This window comes from Temnothorax nylanderi, unplaced genomic scaffold (assembly GCF_030848795.1).
Source record: "Temnothorax nylanderi isolate EJ_2023f unplaced genomic scaffold, tnyl_v1.0 TNYL_tig0053_pilon, whole genome shotgun sequence".
Taxonomy (NCBI): Eukaryota; Metazoa; Arthropoda; class Insecta; order Hymenoptera; family Formicidae; genus Temnothorax; species Temnothorax nylanderi.
In genome coordinates this window covers 1216591-1232564 of record NW_027249115.1, presented here as the reverse complement: position 1 = coordinate 1232564, position 15974 = coordinate 1216591, and the positions used below count along the sequence as shown (strand labels likewise).

At 38.7% G+C, this 15974-nt stretch overlaps 3 protein-coding genes across 3 annotated transcripts; 1 reads left to right on the top strand and 2 right to left on the bottom strand.

The window, feature by feature from the left end:
- Positions 1-821: 821 nt before the first annotated feature.
- Vang (Strabismus domain-containing protein Vang) lies at positions 822-6234 on the bottom strand. The gene is made up of 4 exons (XM_071706727.1): positions 5524-6234; positions 4661-5255; positions 4411-4569; positions 822-4319 (listed from the first exon to the last, which is right to left on the bottom strand). Exons 1-4 carry the CDS (start codon positions 5652-5654, stop codon positions 3483-3485), a joined length of 1722 nt encoding a protein of 573 aa, XP_071562828.1. The 5' UTR covers positions 5655-6234; the 3' UTR covers positions 822-3482.
- Positions 6235-6487: 253 nt separating this feature from the next.
- On the bottom strand, positions 6488-8022 carry LOC139772792 (small ribosomal subunit protein uS3A-like). Its single transcript, XM_071706728.1, has 4 exons — positions 7908-8022; positions 7165-7487; positions 6910-7097; positions 6488-6714 (listed from the first exon to the last, which is right to left on the bottom strand). Exons 1-4 carry the CDS (start codon positions 7938-7940, stop codon positions 6530-6532), a joined length of 729 nt encoding a protein of 242 aa, XP_071562829.1. The 5' UTR covers positions 7941-8022; the 3' UTR covers positions 6488-6529.
- Positions 8023-9223: 1201 nt separating this feature from the next.
- Positions 9224-15300, top strand: Rtf1 (RNA polymerase-associated protein Rtf1). Its single transcript, XM_071706724.1, has 7 exons — positions 9224-9526; positions 10312-10573; positions 10678-11085; positions 11156-11396; positions 11489-12215; positions 12278-12548; positions 12664-15300. The coding sequence occupies exons 1-7, from the start codon at positions 9446-9448 to the stop codon at positions 12768-12770; spliced, it is 2097 nt and encodes a 698-aa protein (XP_071562825.1). The 5' UTR covers positions 9224-9445; the 3' UTR covers positions 12771-15300.
- Positions 15301-15974: the final 674 nt, after the last annotated feature.

Below are 15974 nucleotides of genomic sequence, written 5' to 3'. Positions count from 1 at the left end.
ATATGATAAGACATGGAAAGATTATGGCTAGTGATATGATCCCACATATCATGCATATCAAAAAGACGTCCAGAAGATATTCTGAAGATATCCTATCTCCTAAATATATCTTCGGGATATCTTCTGGACGTCTTTTTGATATGCATGCTATGTGGGATAAGACATGGAAAGATTATGGCTAGTGATATGTGTGTGATAAGACATCAACATCACCACGATATCTCACATGAATGTGAGATACGTTCAAGAATTTTGTACACGAAACATTTATATGTGAAGCGCTTGTCCAAATATTATATATCTTTGACGATTTTTTAATATTTGTGATAAATATTATGTACACATAAATAAAATCTTTATCCGCATCTCCCTCGGTTAAGTTAAGTAAAATCGCATTATGGATTTTTCCCTAAACAAATTTTATTTCAACGCATATTTATTTCAATTTATGCATGTTATACTTTTTAATTTGTTATATTTTTTTGTGAATGTTACAATCTTTATCTTTTCTGGTTCTTATTTTACTTTTTATTTTAGACATATTTTTTTATAATTAATTTTTAAAGCCCAGAAATTCCATCTCAAAATTATCTTTTTAAGATTTTATCATCATGTGTTTTAAGCATACGTACTAATTCTTTACCATAATTCTTTAATATATTTTTCAAATAAATTTTATTTCCTAAATATTTTTTATTATTAACTTAACTTATTGTTCGCTATAATATCTAATACTAAGCTTGAGGATTCGTAACAATTTTTTCGAACAAATTTTTTCATATCAAGGAAGAAGTCTTCATAAGAAAGGAAAAAGAAAAGACTTTATTTTATACATCAAATGTATATTTCATCTTTCAAATAGTACACAGTCATCACGAGCACACATAAATAAAAAAAGACACCCATAGCAAAAGCTCGGTGGAAAAAATACATACGAGTACTCATAATAATTCCAAGTTATAAAGAAATTGCTCTCGGTTTCCTTGATCTCAATGTTTTTTAAGTCAAAGTTCGTCGAACAAGCGCAGTCTAAAAAATTCCGAAGGTGTTTTCTATTTACTTTTATCTTATATGATTTACAAATGTAGCAAAGCGTACAATACGGTGAACAAATTATACGAGCATAAAGATACGTGTGCTTATTATAAACTGTACGCTTTCTTGGAAAGCTCATGTCCTCATAGGAAACATACGCTTTTACATTTCTTATTAATTCCATTACGATGATGAAGACATATAATCTCGGAATGCGATAAAGAAATTCAACAATATTAGTTTTCTCAATATAAAAATCTCGCTTCTCCCATTAGGCTTGTGATTCAAGCTATCGTCTATCCGATGTTTATCCAATAATAAGAGATTTGTATGAATATATACATATAATCCAATCATGGAATTTCTGTTTGCTATACACATATTACAAGATACGCAAATTTGTTCTTTGCTATCAAATAATATGGAAGAATGCGCTTAAATCTGCTTAGAGATACGCGCCAAGAGATATGTAATTAATGAGATTTAATTATTAAATTATATTATTACGTATAATCCACGTATTTAATCACTCGTGTTTAAAATTACTTTAACTTTCATAGTTTACTCGTAAATGTTTGTACTTAATAATCATTGTAGTGATTACAGATTTTCTAGGAAGACGGAAAATTTCAATTAAACATAAAGAAACGTTGACTAGTATACAAAATTATTTTCAAATTTTCTCCGTAAAGTATTCACAATGCTTTATCTGTATTATGATTGTTATTAACAAACATTTAAGAGTAAACAAAAAAAAGAGGACAATTTAATCGCATGCAGCATGTATGCAGTTATATAAGTTATCAATAAAGCATAATTCTTATCTAATCACAACGCAGAAATGTTCAAGTATAATGAAAATTGAGGTGGACAAACTTAACAGAGAATTGTATTGGAATTTTCTATCATCTAGTAATTCATTCACCACTCGTGTGTACTTAATAAACACTATATCAAAATAAAAATAATATAAAAAACGTTAAAGTACAAAAGGCTATATAAATGTCGAGTATATTTACTGTGCGTACCGTTACATTGCAAAACACAGGATACCAAGATATGAGTTTCACATTTTTCCCTTAACAATGAAATATATGAATCGTGTGTGTGCTGCTATATGTGCGCATAAGCGTATGAACACATACGTATGAATTTTATATATTTAAAGCATATCTCCTTCGCGTAAGCACGATACTACAAATACGGTTTACAAACTTAGGAATGCGTATTAATTAACGTAAATATCAATACGATTATTTAATCGTTCGTATTCAAATCCTCATCCATCACCTACTGGATTTGTGCTCGTTAAACTAAAATACATTTGCAATGCAGTAGATAAAAAAAATATTCTGTTCGTTCTTGATCTAAAACAGAATGAATATCGTTTATTTGGTTTATTACTTTGCTTTCCCTGGATTCATGATGTACCAATATCATTTTTGAGAAGAAAAATGTGTATATGTAATAAGAGAAAAGAAATTTAACGCGTACACTTACTCAGGAATACGTAAAAATAAAATACGTATAAAAAAAACGATAAATAATTATATTATGAATCCGAATAGATCCGACACTTATCGTATGATTGACCATTAGGCGAATCACTGTTTTAAAATTAGCCTACATTTTGCCTCAAAATAAGTACGTGTATATATACACATTAAAAATCCAGTTAGATATATTTAAGGTGTACATATATACAATTCATGATATGCAATATGATAGAATAAATAAATATACGCACGCGCGTGCGCATGTCTTAAAGATAAAAAATGAACTGAGTATTTTATAATACAAACTAATTATTACTTCGTAATAATTACTTAAAGGTATGTTCAGAAGTATAGATCACTTATTAATGTCATTGTGGTTCTTTCTCAAAGAGAGAAAATAATGTCATAAATGTTGTCAAGAAAGCAATGGCAAATTATTTTCCTAACTGCTGTGCTTCTCTCAGTGCTTCTCAGTCTATTACGTTAGAACGTCTAAATACTATTATACTGTTGCATAACAGGCCATGTTTTAGAATATAAGTTTTAGATAATATTCTAAAAAGACTTAGCCTTCGGTCTTATGAAGATTTGGAAGAATTTTTGGCACAAATAAGATTTAATTGAAATAATATTTAAAAAATGCTTTCCGCGCGAAGCAAGATAATATCTATCACATCATGTTTTCAGCGCAAAATAAAGCCTCTAACAGTATTCTCGTCACAGGAAATATTTTATATTAAACATCATCTCGACTAAAACATCATTTGTGCTAAAAATCTTTTCAAGCATACTCATTTTGGGATATTTGGAATAGTTTCATTTAACTTCATAAACATCAGGGGATCGATCACGTAAAACTTATCACGTTTTCGCCCTAGGGCGACAAGTTAGACATGATCGCTGCCCTGAAGATAAAAATCTGAATCTTATCACCGAACTTTATCAAGTATCTTAAACAGAGGTTTCCGAGTTTAATCGCAGAAGGAATTTGTTCGATTTGGGATGTGCCAATTGTTCGGTGAGATTAAAGTGCGGTAATCTATGCGCCGTACACAAGAGCGCCACTTCGCCCTGTCTCAATTGAAACTCACAACCGTTAGCAATCGGGCGTGAGGGTAGCTCCCCTTCGCACACCAAGGCCCAATGATGCGATCGCTTTTGTCTCTCTTTCTCGTTCGACAGCACCGGGCTCGCAGCGAAGAACGGTTCCAAGAAGGCGCGCGGCGCCGCGTCTTGAGCCAAACACCGGGCGAGACGGTTCAAAATAGATTCTACCGAATGACGCGGCTGTTGCCGAGTAATTCTCAAGTACTTCTGTAAAGCTCTCGCCATAGAGGGAAACACCGCCTGTGCGGCTTCCATAGGATCCATCGGCCCGGGGTTCGGCGTGGAATCTACCTCGGAATGCAAACGTTTGATATGCGCGAATGCCTCCTCGGCGGCGGTGACAAGTCTCGCGCGGCGTTTTCGCACTCGTCGCTCGTAATCGTGCTCCTCGTAGAAGCGCTCGTTGTGACTCGAGTCGCGACGACGCGCCTGCGCTGCCAGGACCGCTCGGTCCCCGCTACCACCGCGCGACTGCATACCGCCGGTCACTCCGCCGTCGACCTCGTAGAACTTGAAACTCGACTGCTTCCTACCTGACTTCGAGACCGGCAATCTTTCCAAGTACGGATTGTAAATCGGAAACTCTGTGTAGTATCTTTCTAGAACCCACACGGCTGCTCTCTGTATCGATAACTGGCCGATCGCGTAAGATCTCGATTCACCGTCTGGTGATCTAACGACCTGCAAACAAAAATATAAAAATGACTCGGGTAATTTAAAATGCATATTACGATCAATTGTCATTAGCGCGATACGAAGAACATTTGCGTACCTTAATATAAAACGTAGGCTGTAGATGACGAACTTCGATAAGGAGCACTGCGGTGTAGTGTATAAACAGGAGTGTATTGGCAAGGGTACCTGCGTAATTTACTAAACTTTTGTACTCTGTTATTTCGCCATTGGCAACAGTCTTAGCACTCTCGGTGACCTGAAAAGTACATCACAGGCATTTTAATAACGATATACATATAATACAATCGCAAAGTTACAGCTGCGCGAATCACATCCAGGATTATTACCTGTACAACGTAAAAAAGCCAATAAGTACAAATGCACAGTGTGGTGAGTAGCAGCACTCCCGCCTTGAATAAAAATATGCGCGGCATGGTGGCGGTTCGCGGACGCAGGAATACTGCCCAGCTACCGATAACCAGTAGCACCAGTTTGAAGGCCAATCCTAGCAGCTCGCCCTTGCACTCGGCGTTGCACGACAGTAGATGCAATTTCTGCTGCATCGTCAGTACCGTCGACGAGTCGGGGAAGAATCCCACTTTAGGCAAGATAACCATGGCTATAGGACTAAGGAAGGCGCTTATCCCGAGTATCGTCGCTACGATCGGACCGACGTAGCGATTGCAGCCAGAACCGAACGTGCCGTCGGTCTCATTCGGCCAGTGGCTCACGTCCTCGGTCGATTCCGACCTGTCTGAGGTATTGCCGGTGACGGCCGTGGTGTTCTCTCCCCAGTTCTCATCCTGCGGCAGTATCTGCACCTCGATCACCTCCTGGCCCAAATTGTCCACGCTGTCTCCCCGCACGTTCACCGTCGTTTGAAACGGTGCCATTTCGCTAGTGTCCAAATTCTGTCTCTCCTTCTTTTGACTACGATTGCTCCTGGCACAGAAGATCACGGAAGATTAATTTAAAAAATTAATAAATCACAAGAGATTCGTTGGCAATTGAATTTTTTGGCATTGATGGAACAACTCGCTAATTTTAGTTGTATGTACAATTGCGCAACAGAGAGAGAGAGAGAGAGTAAAATTAATAGAGAACTCCCTTGTTCTCAGCAAAGCCATGTGAGAAAGTCAACGGCGAAAATACGAGCGAAATAAGGATGTCAGTTTAAAGTGATGTCTTTACTCTCAATAGTCGAGCGTACCTAGCGGTGCGGTGAGAATGCTGCCTGTGATGCTGCTTCGAGCTGTGGGACCGATGATGCTTCTGGGAGCTCCTGCTGTGGTGGCTATGGCTATGCTCGCTAGCCCCGGACTTTACGCTCTCCGTCTCCATTCCACGACAAAGGCTACCGCCCGCTCGCTACCCCATAAGAGCATACCCACCCTCGCGCGCGGACCAACGACGGGCACATGTATCGCGACGTGTTCGCTTCCCGACGTTTACGTTTACGTCCGCACCGCTTCGTCAGGGTACGCTATGAACGGTATGAACGCTATCGCCGCGCGTCCACGGCATTCTCATTCTCGCGGCGTCGCGGCGGCGTCGCGGTCACGTGCACCCTTGACATTCCGCGGTCCGGTCGAGGCGATGAGCACCAGGCGTGGAGGGGGGGGAGGGGAACTGGGGGTCCGCCAGTGGGTAGGAGACCGGTACCCGGAGCAATTCGGCAAAACCCGGGACTCTCGGAGTCGCACAGCGTCGCACGCGTATAAAAAAACGGACGCCGACACGCCTAACGTTTTATTATTCCCACCCCCTCCGTCCGGCTCCAAGCAGCCGGGCTACCACATTCCGTGGTAATTGCCGCGATTGAAAACACTGCGGCGTCTCTAGGGGAATTTTATCCCGACGATTACGTCGCGCGAGAAACCCCATGGATCATCTATGGAGGCAACGTATTACGAAATGATCAGAAATGATCGAACCGCCATTTTCAAGGTCTGGGATAATTTGATTAATTGTCCACTAATGTAACTTCTAATTCAATTTGAATATTTCATATTGATCATGCTTAAAAGGATGAAGGATAAGTCAGGATAATTTTAACGTAAGAAACATTTTTTTATAAACGAAGATAATATGTTGAACCGTCCCAAGATATAGTCGACGAATCCTTCAGAGTAAAAACATCCTATTTTTTTAGAATAAAACACACGTTTCGAATCTTCTTTTTAATATTTTCCTTTTAAATGTATTTCAAACGAAAGTTACATGACGAGAGGAGTGGGTTGAGGTATATCTTTAACCGGCTTCACCTCGGAACTTGGAACGGTCGGGGGTACTTCTTCTTTCGGTTCCACGATGGACACGTAATCCGGAAGAGGTTTCTTCGGCCCGCTCTTGCCGTTCGGGTCCCAAGGAAGCATAATCTTCACCTTGATTCCCAATACCCCTAAAATATATCAAATAAAATACAATATAGACATATATTTATATAATAGATTAATAAAATTTATAAAAAATATAGAAATATATCTATATTTTTATAAAATCTAAACTTTTGATCATCATAAATTGGATATCCATCATTTTCATGAACACATATGTTATCAATTAAAGAAATGACCGCGGCAAAATGCAATCATACCTTGCCGAAGGAGCACGTGCCGGGTGGCAGAGTTCACGTACTCGTTAGTCGGCTCGCCCGAGTGTATCATGAGCCCGTCGACGAATTTCATCGACTTCGCTCTCTGACCGCGTAGTTTACCACTGACAACTACCTCGCAGCCTTTAGCGCCTGACTCCATGATGAAACGCAGGACGCCATAACACGCTCTGATGGAAACATTAGAAGATACGATTAGGTTTGACAAAATGTGCGTGAAATAACTCTCTGACTTACCTTCGCACAGCGAGGCCACCGATCAGTTTGTACCGAAGAGATTCTGCCTGCGCAATGGCACACAAGCCGCGCGTGGCAACCTTCTCAGCGTACAACTCGACATTCTGCGGTTCTTTAAAGTTGAACCGTTTCTGCACTACGGAGGTAAGCTCCCTGATCCTGCGTCCCTTCTCGCCGAGCACGCTCTGCGTGTGGGTGGCCAGTAAGATGATTTCCGTCCGGTTCGGCGTGACACGGACCTCCACGCCCGAATAGCCATCCTCGGCGAGTTCACGAGTCAGAAACTCGTTCAGCTCGGCCCTGAAGACACCGTCTCCCACAAACTGAAAGTATAAGAAAAGAATAAATATTAACAACGCCAAATCTTACTTGTCTTTAATTTATCATATATAATTTATCGCGTATAACTTAAATTCGAAATTTACATTTAATGAAACAATCACCCATCGAGTACAGAATCAACGAACGTGGCAGAAAACATCAAAATGCAGCGATCTCGCTAAATTTTATATATTTTAAATATATTTTAAGTAATTTTGTAACGAGACATGTGGAGTCGTAAGATGCACGTGTATAAATGAGAACGACGCTGAAAGCATCACGATTCACGATTACAGCAGTCACTTAATTTTCGACGAAATATATTATTCCAAAAGTTTCGCAGCGTCGCAACGAGCGCATTTCTACATATTATATTTATTTTACGCTTTTACATTTATTATAAACTCTTGAAAATTACTAACCTTCCTCTTCTTCGATATCGAACGGTTCTCCATGTTGGATTAGAAGACCTCTCAAGACCTCTTTCGGAGTACTCGTGAATCGGACAATCGGAGATTTCCTTCAACCGAATTACGGCTAAAATATAAAAAGAAATTTTAATTTAATTGTTAATTTTAATTAATCTCGGTTTTACCTCGGTAAACTTACTTTTTATCTCTTAACTAGTTCGAAGAATTAGAATTGATTAAAATGGGCCATGAATCCTAAAGGCTAATTTCATTTGTCGTGTGATGAACTTTTCAAGCATGTTGATTGGCTACAGGAATGTTTTCTGTAAACCATTCACGTGCTTGAAAAATTTGTCCGTACGACAAGTGAAATAATTTGGGCGGAATTCAAAGGCAGGAAATTCATAATTACGATCTTGAGACTCTGTACAATTATTTCAATTGAGATCTTGAATAAGATCGGACTAAATTCCGCCCATACTCCGATCTTTATATTTAACATCGTTTTAGATTATGATCACGAACGATCTTAAAAATTTCAACCAATGAAATGATCGTACAGCATCTCGAGATCGTGCTTCGCAATCAAACGATCTTAAACATATAAGGTTTGTTCGCGTCGCATGCCCCACCATGCTCCTAATCACTCCAATGCACTCCAAAAACTCATCTGCTCCAATCGCCACCTTTTATCCGTGATCCAAGTGCTCTTGGTGTTTATTGGAGTATGCGACGCGAACAAACCTATAATATCCTTTGGCTCTATATAATCTATATATATAATATATATAAAAACTATACACATAAAAAATATGTATAAAATAAAAATAAATAATAAAAAAGTTACATGGCCAAAATATCGGCCTATGAACATCGACCTTTATGTTTTTCCGTATGTAAGGCTGAGTTTCCACTGAGCGCGTCACGCGTCGCGTTATCCAATCAAAACGTCCAATTTTATTACATTACAAATAATGTTATAAAATGGGATATTTTGATTGGTTAATTCGGATAACGCAAGGCTGAGTTTCCACTGTGAGCGCGTCACGCGTCGCGTCGTCTGTCGTTAACCAATCTGAACATTTCGTCACAAATAATGTAATAAAATAAGATGTTTTGATTGGTCGCGATGGATAACGCGTCACGCGTCGCGTCATCCGTCGCGACCAATCAAAACATCCCATTTTATTACATTACTTGTGACGGGAACAAAATGGGATGTTTTGATTGGTTTAACTCGGATGACGCGACGCGTGACGCGCTCAGTGGAAACTCAGCCTAACTGACCTAACGGCGTCTGCTAACGCTCGCCCCACCGCGCATGCGCGAGACTCGTCCCTCCATCTCGCAACGCACGGCTTGTGTCTCGGTCGGTCTTTGGCTTCACATTTCGTCCCGCTCGCGGTGTGATTTCCGTTTCTGTTTTCGCTGTTTCGCACCGCCGCCGAGAGCCGATCCGGCAATCCGGCCGATTCCCCGTGCTCGCGTCGCATGAGGCACGGTGAGGTTTTATCGTTCACGTTCTCCATCGACGGGCACGCGCCGCCAGGATGCCGAAGAGGAAGCATCAGGCCCTCATAGATTCCGACAGCAGCGGGAGCGCGTCGGAGAGCGGCTCGGATCTAGACAATGTAAATAGTCTAACCTTTATATATCGCGTAAAAAAGGCCGTGCCGTACACTCCCGCGTGCGCTATCGTACCGCAGATACTTAACTTTGTCTACGATCTTTGTTGCACGACGAGTTGCAATGTTGCAAAATGCATCGCGACGTACCTTCCATGTTCAAAGCGACTTCGCGTAATTCACCCGATGAAAATTCACAAATCCACATCTACGAATGTTTTATAAATTTCCTATGAATTACGAGCGAATATTTTAAGATGAAACAATGTCCGTTCTTCTTAGCTTCTCTTTTCAACTATGGAGATTTTTCCTTTTAACTTTTGATTATCCTTCGTGGATTATCTTTCGTAGAACTGATTTCACGATGAAGCTGTTTGGGTCCAAATTGATCCATTTTGTAATGCAGTTTGTTGCAAAGATATTTATCAGTTTAAAAATCTAAATGTTGGAAATAAAACTGTATTATGTTATAGAAATAAAGTCAAGGAATATTGAGGATAAAAAATAGTTTCTTTAATTAGAAGTTAGTAAATTTTGTGGTAAGTCCAAAATAACTCTAAACATATAACCTATAAAGGTTGTATACACTATTTCAAACATTGTGATGCAAGTGCTAGGAATAGATTATGTGTAATATAAAGTATGAAATATATGCAATAATGTGTCTCAGTTTATCCAAGCTTGTGAAACACAATTTGAAAAGCGATTTGTAACTGAGAGCTGCTACTATCGCTTCTCTCATGATTTCATCGTTAATAATTCATAATTAGCACGTGTCTGAACTTTATCAGGATCTATTGTCACTGGCAAAGAAAAAGAAAGGAAAATCGCAAGATGATTCTCAGTCAAATGAGGATAACGGACCCGTTAAGAAAGACATCAAACGTGAGTCAGATATATCGGATTCCGATGATAACTGGAATAACAAAGCTGGAAAGACAAAGAAGAGAAAAACACCATCGAAGAGGAGCAAGCGAAAGATGACAAAGTCCAGTTCGGAGGACAGTGCCAGTGAGAAAGAACCAGCTAAACAGCTTTCAGAGCCAGAAGAAGGTATATAGAAAATACACTATACTTTATCTCTTTTTAATCTATAAACACATGATCTCTCTTTAACTGGTATTATAATAACTAACAATAATCATTTATTGCGACAGGTGAGGTGTCAGATTCAGACCCAAGTGTTTCCAGCTCGAGCCAAGAAGAATTCAACGATGGCTACGATGACAAGCTTATGGGAGACGCGGAGGATCAAGCTAGACTCGCGCAAATGACTGAGAAAGAACGTGAACAGGAAATTTTTAAACGAATTGAACAACGTGAGATTATGAAAACGAGATTTGAAATCGAGAAGAAGCTGAGAATGGCCAAGAAACAAGAGTTGAAGAAGCAAAAGGAATCGAAAAAGAAGGAGAAGGGTATTGAGGAGAAACAGAAAATAGACCGAGCACCGGATCCTAAAGAGAGAAGCAAGGATCGCAAGAAGACAATAGAGGAAAAGCAAGACAAGAAGTTTCACGCAATGTCGTTGCTCAAAGCTAGACGCGAAGAAAAGAAAGAACGAGGTAAAGTATCCTACTTATTGCCGTCTTCTTTGCGCGTTACAAACGTTTCTAATGCCAATTTCTTTAACAGAGGAAAAAGAGAAACAGAGGATAGAGCAGCAGCAACAACAATCGAAGGATATGGAGGAAGAAGATTTGGACGATGATCACAAGGGTGGTGCGAATAAAACGAAACTTAAAGCATCCGATATATATTCCGATGACAGTGGGTCGTCGGACAGTGGGGAGGAAGAGGAATCCACTAAACCAACATCTCAACGCAGATCGTCCTCGAGCGAGAGTCGCGATTCGGACTCCGACAACGATAAAAAGTAAGTTTTTAAGCTACTTTTTAATGCAAATAATATCTTCTGCATCTCTCTCTTACTCAGTTATATTTACATATACAATATCGTTATTCTAGATCGATTACTAGCAACAAAGCTAGACCCAAGAAGCCAGTGTATATCAGTTCGAAGGAAGATCTAAATAAAATTCGACTATCCCGTCACAAGATGGAGAGATTCGTTCATTTACCTTTCTTTGACAGAGTGGTGCAAGGTTGCTTTGTCAGGATAGGAATCGGCAATAATAACGGTAAACCTGTCTATAGAGTAGCCGAGATAAGCGGTGTATGCGAGACAGTAAAGATTTACCAGCTCGGCGGCACGAGGACGAATAAGGGGCTGAAATTGCGTCATGGTGCACAAGAACGTATATTCAGGTTGGAGTTTGTCTCGAATCAGGAATTCACGGATTCTGAGTTCTTTAAGTGGAAGGAAACTTGCGCGCTACAAGGAATATCGACGCCTACGTTTGACGAAGTCGAGCAGAAATTAAAGGACATTAAGGAAGCGATGGTATACGAATTCAAAGAGGAGGACATAGAGAAGATAGTACGCGAAAAGGAGAGATTCAAACAGGCTCCCTACAATTATGCAATGAAGAAAGCACAGTTAATGAGAGAACGCGATGCAGCTAATTGCAGAGGAGATGACGAGACAGCTAGTCGACTTAATCAAGAATTAGGTGAATTGGAGGAGCGCGCATCGGAACTGGATAAGATGCGTACGGCAACAATTTCCAGTATATCGTACATAAACGATCGCAATAGAAAGAAAAATGTGGAGGAAGCTGAGAAGGCTATAATGGTAATGTTTCGGATATTCTACTTATTAAATTTCAAGCCATTAACCCGAATTTGTTATAACAGGAAGAACTGAAGGCTAATAAGGGGAAGAAGATCGATGACCCGTTCACCAGGCGTAGTACTAAACCGAGAATGATATACAAGCCGGAGGATGAGTCTGAAGTAGTAGCGACAGTTCCAGTAAATGACAAGTCAAATTCTTATCCGGCTGGAGATTCAGTGTCGGCTGCTGATAAGGAGAATGGACAGGAATCTAAAAAGAAGCAAAGCTCAGAAGACCTTTTCGACGCGCATGACTTTGATATAACAATCGACTTGGAAGTTCCTATTCCAAGTGAGTTTTGCAAGAAGTATCACAGTTGTAAATTTTTGCTTAGCGATTAACGAAACAAAACGAGACGATATAACTCGTATACATGTGTTTATAATTTCTACAATTTTATTTCTAGACAATCCTGTTAGCGTATTACCGAAGCCCATTAATAACATCAAGGATACAGGACCTCGCCGATCGTTGAATCTAGAAGATTACAAAAAGAAACGCGGTCTTATCTAACAGTTCATACGTCTTAAATGTCGTAAAGATATGATAAGGCTAAGTTGTCGAGGTTGTCTTGTAGTAATTAAAGATATTACCTCGTCTATCGAGTGCTCCGTTTAACGACGAGAACGGGGATATGTAACGACTGACAGGTTAGGTTATTTATAACACTTGCAATGTTACGGCTAATGGCGAATCCATCTGTTTAATACGTTGAGTGGTAGCGGTTTGCTAATTCTATACACGAAGGATTGATTGTGGTACTGTATTACGGTTACATGATAAATAAAGGAATGTTAACGAAACAAACTATACGATACCTGATGGCTTTTAGAATTTTGTAATGACATCAGATTATTAACGACGGATGAAGATATTTGCGTATGGATATGTGATAATTTATGTAGGATCCATTAAAGTTCATTACTATATGCAACTTATCTGAAGTTATAATGCGCACGTTTTAATTCACTTATTCGCCATGTCAAGAGAATCAGTAACTATCATCAAACGTTCATCATGATGCTCAACGTATTATAAAAGATGGTTTCAATTAAGAAGGTTCCAACGAAACGGTTCCTATTATGTACTCCATATAGCCATATAGCCATTGTCGCACGGAAAATATAATTACACATACAATGATTGCGTACGTAGAACAATTGTTTGATAATGACAGTACTTAAGGAGTACGGTATATTACTGAGTACCGTAGAAAAATATAATCCTTACGTTTTATCACACATCTTCCAATACCATATGGTTGTCCATGGGATAATCATATATCTCATACTTAAATGGAAAAGAGAGAAAAAGAGAAAGAAAGACACTGAAGTTTATACCGTACGAAATTATTTGCCAAATAACTGAACAGATAGAAATATCGTTTGTATAACAATATACTCTGGTTACGGTACATGGCATAGGACGAGTTTGTGTTGTACATGGTAGAATAAAAATCTTGATAAAAGGTCATTTTATCAGAAAATGGGGTACATATAATTAACATAATAATACTATATATTAATATCAATTAGGTACACTTACATCTTTTAATTGCACATATTAATTAATTGCATATTCTGTATCTTATACTGCTGGTGTATTGTTCATTGATGTACAGTATATTGTCATTTTATATCTCTCTCAATTTACTGCCCATATACCTTCAATATTTTCTATTGAGGAAAAGCGAGACTGTATATATAGATATTTGAATGTCTTTGAGTTATTATTTTTATCGTTTGAGATCCTGATAGATGTTAATACAATAGTGGAAAAAAAGTATTTTTAGCAGTACTGATTTTCTCGTTTAAAAATTAAGAAACTAACACTATTTAAAAATAGGTTAATATACTGCCTATCGCTTATTTTTTTATTACTTTAATATCGCCGATAAAGATGTGTCAAATGTTCGAAATATATTAGGATTTTATAATTGTATTTATGATTGTGACATGTAGAAAGTATGTACAAAACGAATGTTGCATCGTATTATATTATCATAACAAGGGATCTTCATTGTCTCTACATTTCTGTTTGTCGAAATTGTACATACGTATATTTAGGAGTGCGTCATATTTAAGCACAGATGACAAACTTTGGAATCTTTCTTCTAATCATTTAATAAGCTATTATTTTTTTGACCCAGGAAGTATCTCTTCGAAAAATCGTAATTGTGTAGCCGTTGCTAAATATTGTAAAACTATAGAAAAGCAATCCTTGTATTTGTAATATATCGTTTGTATGAAACGTACGTACGGAGGATTAGCGCGCCGAGTTCGGGAATAATAGACGTAATATTTATATTTATAATACTCAGAAGCGCGGATAAGGAGTGGATAATATAGATTATAAGTTCGTATACATTATACAATGGGTAGCAAATTATATATATATATATATATAAAATTATATATAATAATATATATTATATATATAATAATATATATTATATATATTTTATTTATGTATTTTTTTATTTATATATATATGTATATATATATAATTTGCTAGTAATATTCGAAATATATAACATCACCATCACACACATGCATGTAATAAGATGCATGTTTGTGGTACAACAATCGCTTTTTATCATCGTAAAATGTGCATTTCCACTATTATTATTATACATGTTTTTCTCGTGGAAAGAAAGAACATGTATAAATTTTCACTACTGGCAATTATATCATTTATTACAAATTTTTAAGCGTACTATCTGCTCAAGATACATTGATCTTTTTGTATTAAACATGTAATCCCACTCTTATATGTACAAAGGATAACGATAATGTAAGCTATATATAACTGCTAACAGTATTTAAAGAAATATATATACACGTGTATATGTCCGTGCAGATGTGGACGTGGGCGTTTATTCAACTAGAACGTTTATGGGCGTTTATTCTACATATTTCATATTTATTCTACTATACATCTTATGTCTTATATTTTTTCGGATCGACTATACCATTGTACTTGTCTAGAAAATTCTGTATTTTGTTATGGTATTTTTCGCATATAATTTCTGTATCGAGCATTATCTTTGCTTTTCATTGCACGAAATCTACCCTAACAGAGAAAGTTCCGACTAACTAATCGGCGATTAATTTAATCGACAGAATCGCTTAACGTTCCTGACTAATTGTCCCTAATCTTTTTTCTACACAACATAAACATAACTTTTCCTATATTAAGTAAAAAAATCAATAATTATATCTCGCGTTAACAAGTACAGGCATCACTCGATAAGTTTAATCATCGAATTTATGGTTTGATCAATAAAGGCCCTAAATGTGGATCGAATGTTCCCTCACTCGCGGGCGCCGAGAGTCCGGATACGCCCCTGGCTCTACTTTACCGGCGATCGCGGCGGCACGCGTGCGGTCGCGTGTCACGGTATATCTCGCGAGGTGCCCGGCGCGCAGTCGCGACGCGTGTGCGCCGGACAGATCGCACGCACGCCGCTGCCCATATAAGGCAATTTCCCCACGTCCCTGGCGGCGATTGGGCCGCGCGACCGGCACCGTCCCGCGTCAATGACTGATTCCACCCGAGACGCGCGTCCGCGAATCGATCTCGCGCACGTGCACGCCGGATCGACCACGGTCGGGATATTCGTGCCCGTTGTCGCAGATCAATCCAAAAAATTCGTATTCCGTCGCGCGTCCTCGCTTTACCCGCCCTTTCTCGCTCCTCCACGCGCCGGCAGGCGCG

Bases quoted from the DNA above. Each gene is read 5' to 3' on its own strand.
- Vang (XM_071706727.1), bottom strand. From the start codon at position 5,654: ATGGAGACGGAGAGCGTAAAGTCCGGGGCTAGCGAGCATAGCCATAGC. The intron at 4,570-4,660 runs GTAATAATCCTG...TGTACTTTTCAG, and splicing joins GGCTTTTTTACGTTGTACAG to GTCACCGAGAGTGCTAAGAC. The intron at 4,320-4,410 runs GTACGCAAATGT...TTTTGTTTGCAG, and splicing joins AGCCTACGTTTTATATTAAG to GTCGTTAGATCACCAGACGG.
- LOC139772792 (XM_071706728.1), bottom strand. From the start codon at position 7,940: ATGGAGAACCGTTCGATATCGAAGAAGAGGAAG. The intron at 7,098-7,164 runs GTAAGTCAGAGA...TGTTTCCATCAG, and splicing joins GGTGGCCTCGCTGTGCGAAG to AGCGTGTTATGGCGTCCTGC. The intron at 6,715-6,909 runs GTATGATTGCAT...GATATATTTTAG, and splicing joins GCACGTGCTCCTTCGGCAAG to GGGTATTGGGAATCAAGGTG.
- Rtf1 (XM_071706724.1), top strand. From the start codon at position 9,446: ATGCCGAAGAGGAAGCATCAGGCCCTCATAGATTCCGACAGCAGCGGG. The intron at 11,397-11,488 runs GTAAGTTTTTAA...TCGTTATTCTAG, and splicing joins GACTCCGACAACGATAAAAA to ATCGATTACTAGCAACAAAG. The intron at 12,549-12,663 runs GTGAGTTTTGCA...TTTTATTTCTAG, and splicing joins CTTGGAAGTTCCTATTCCAA to ACAATCCTGTTAGCGTATTA.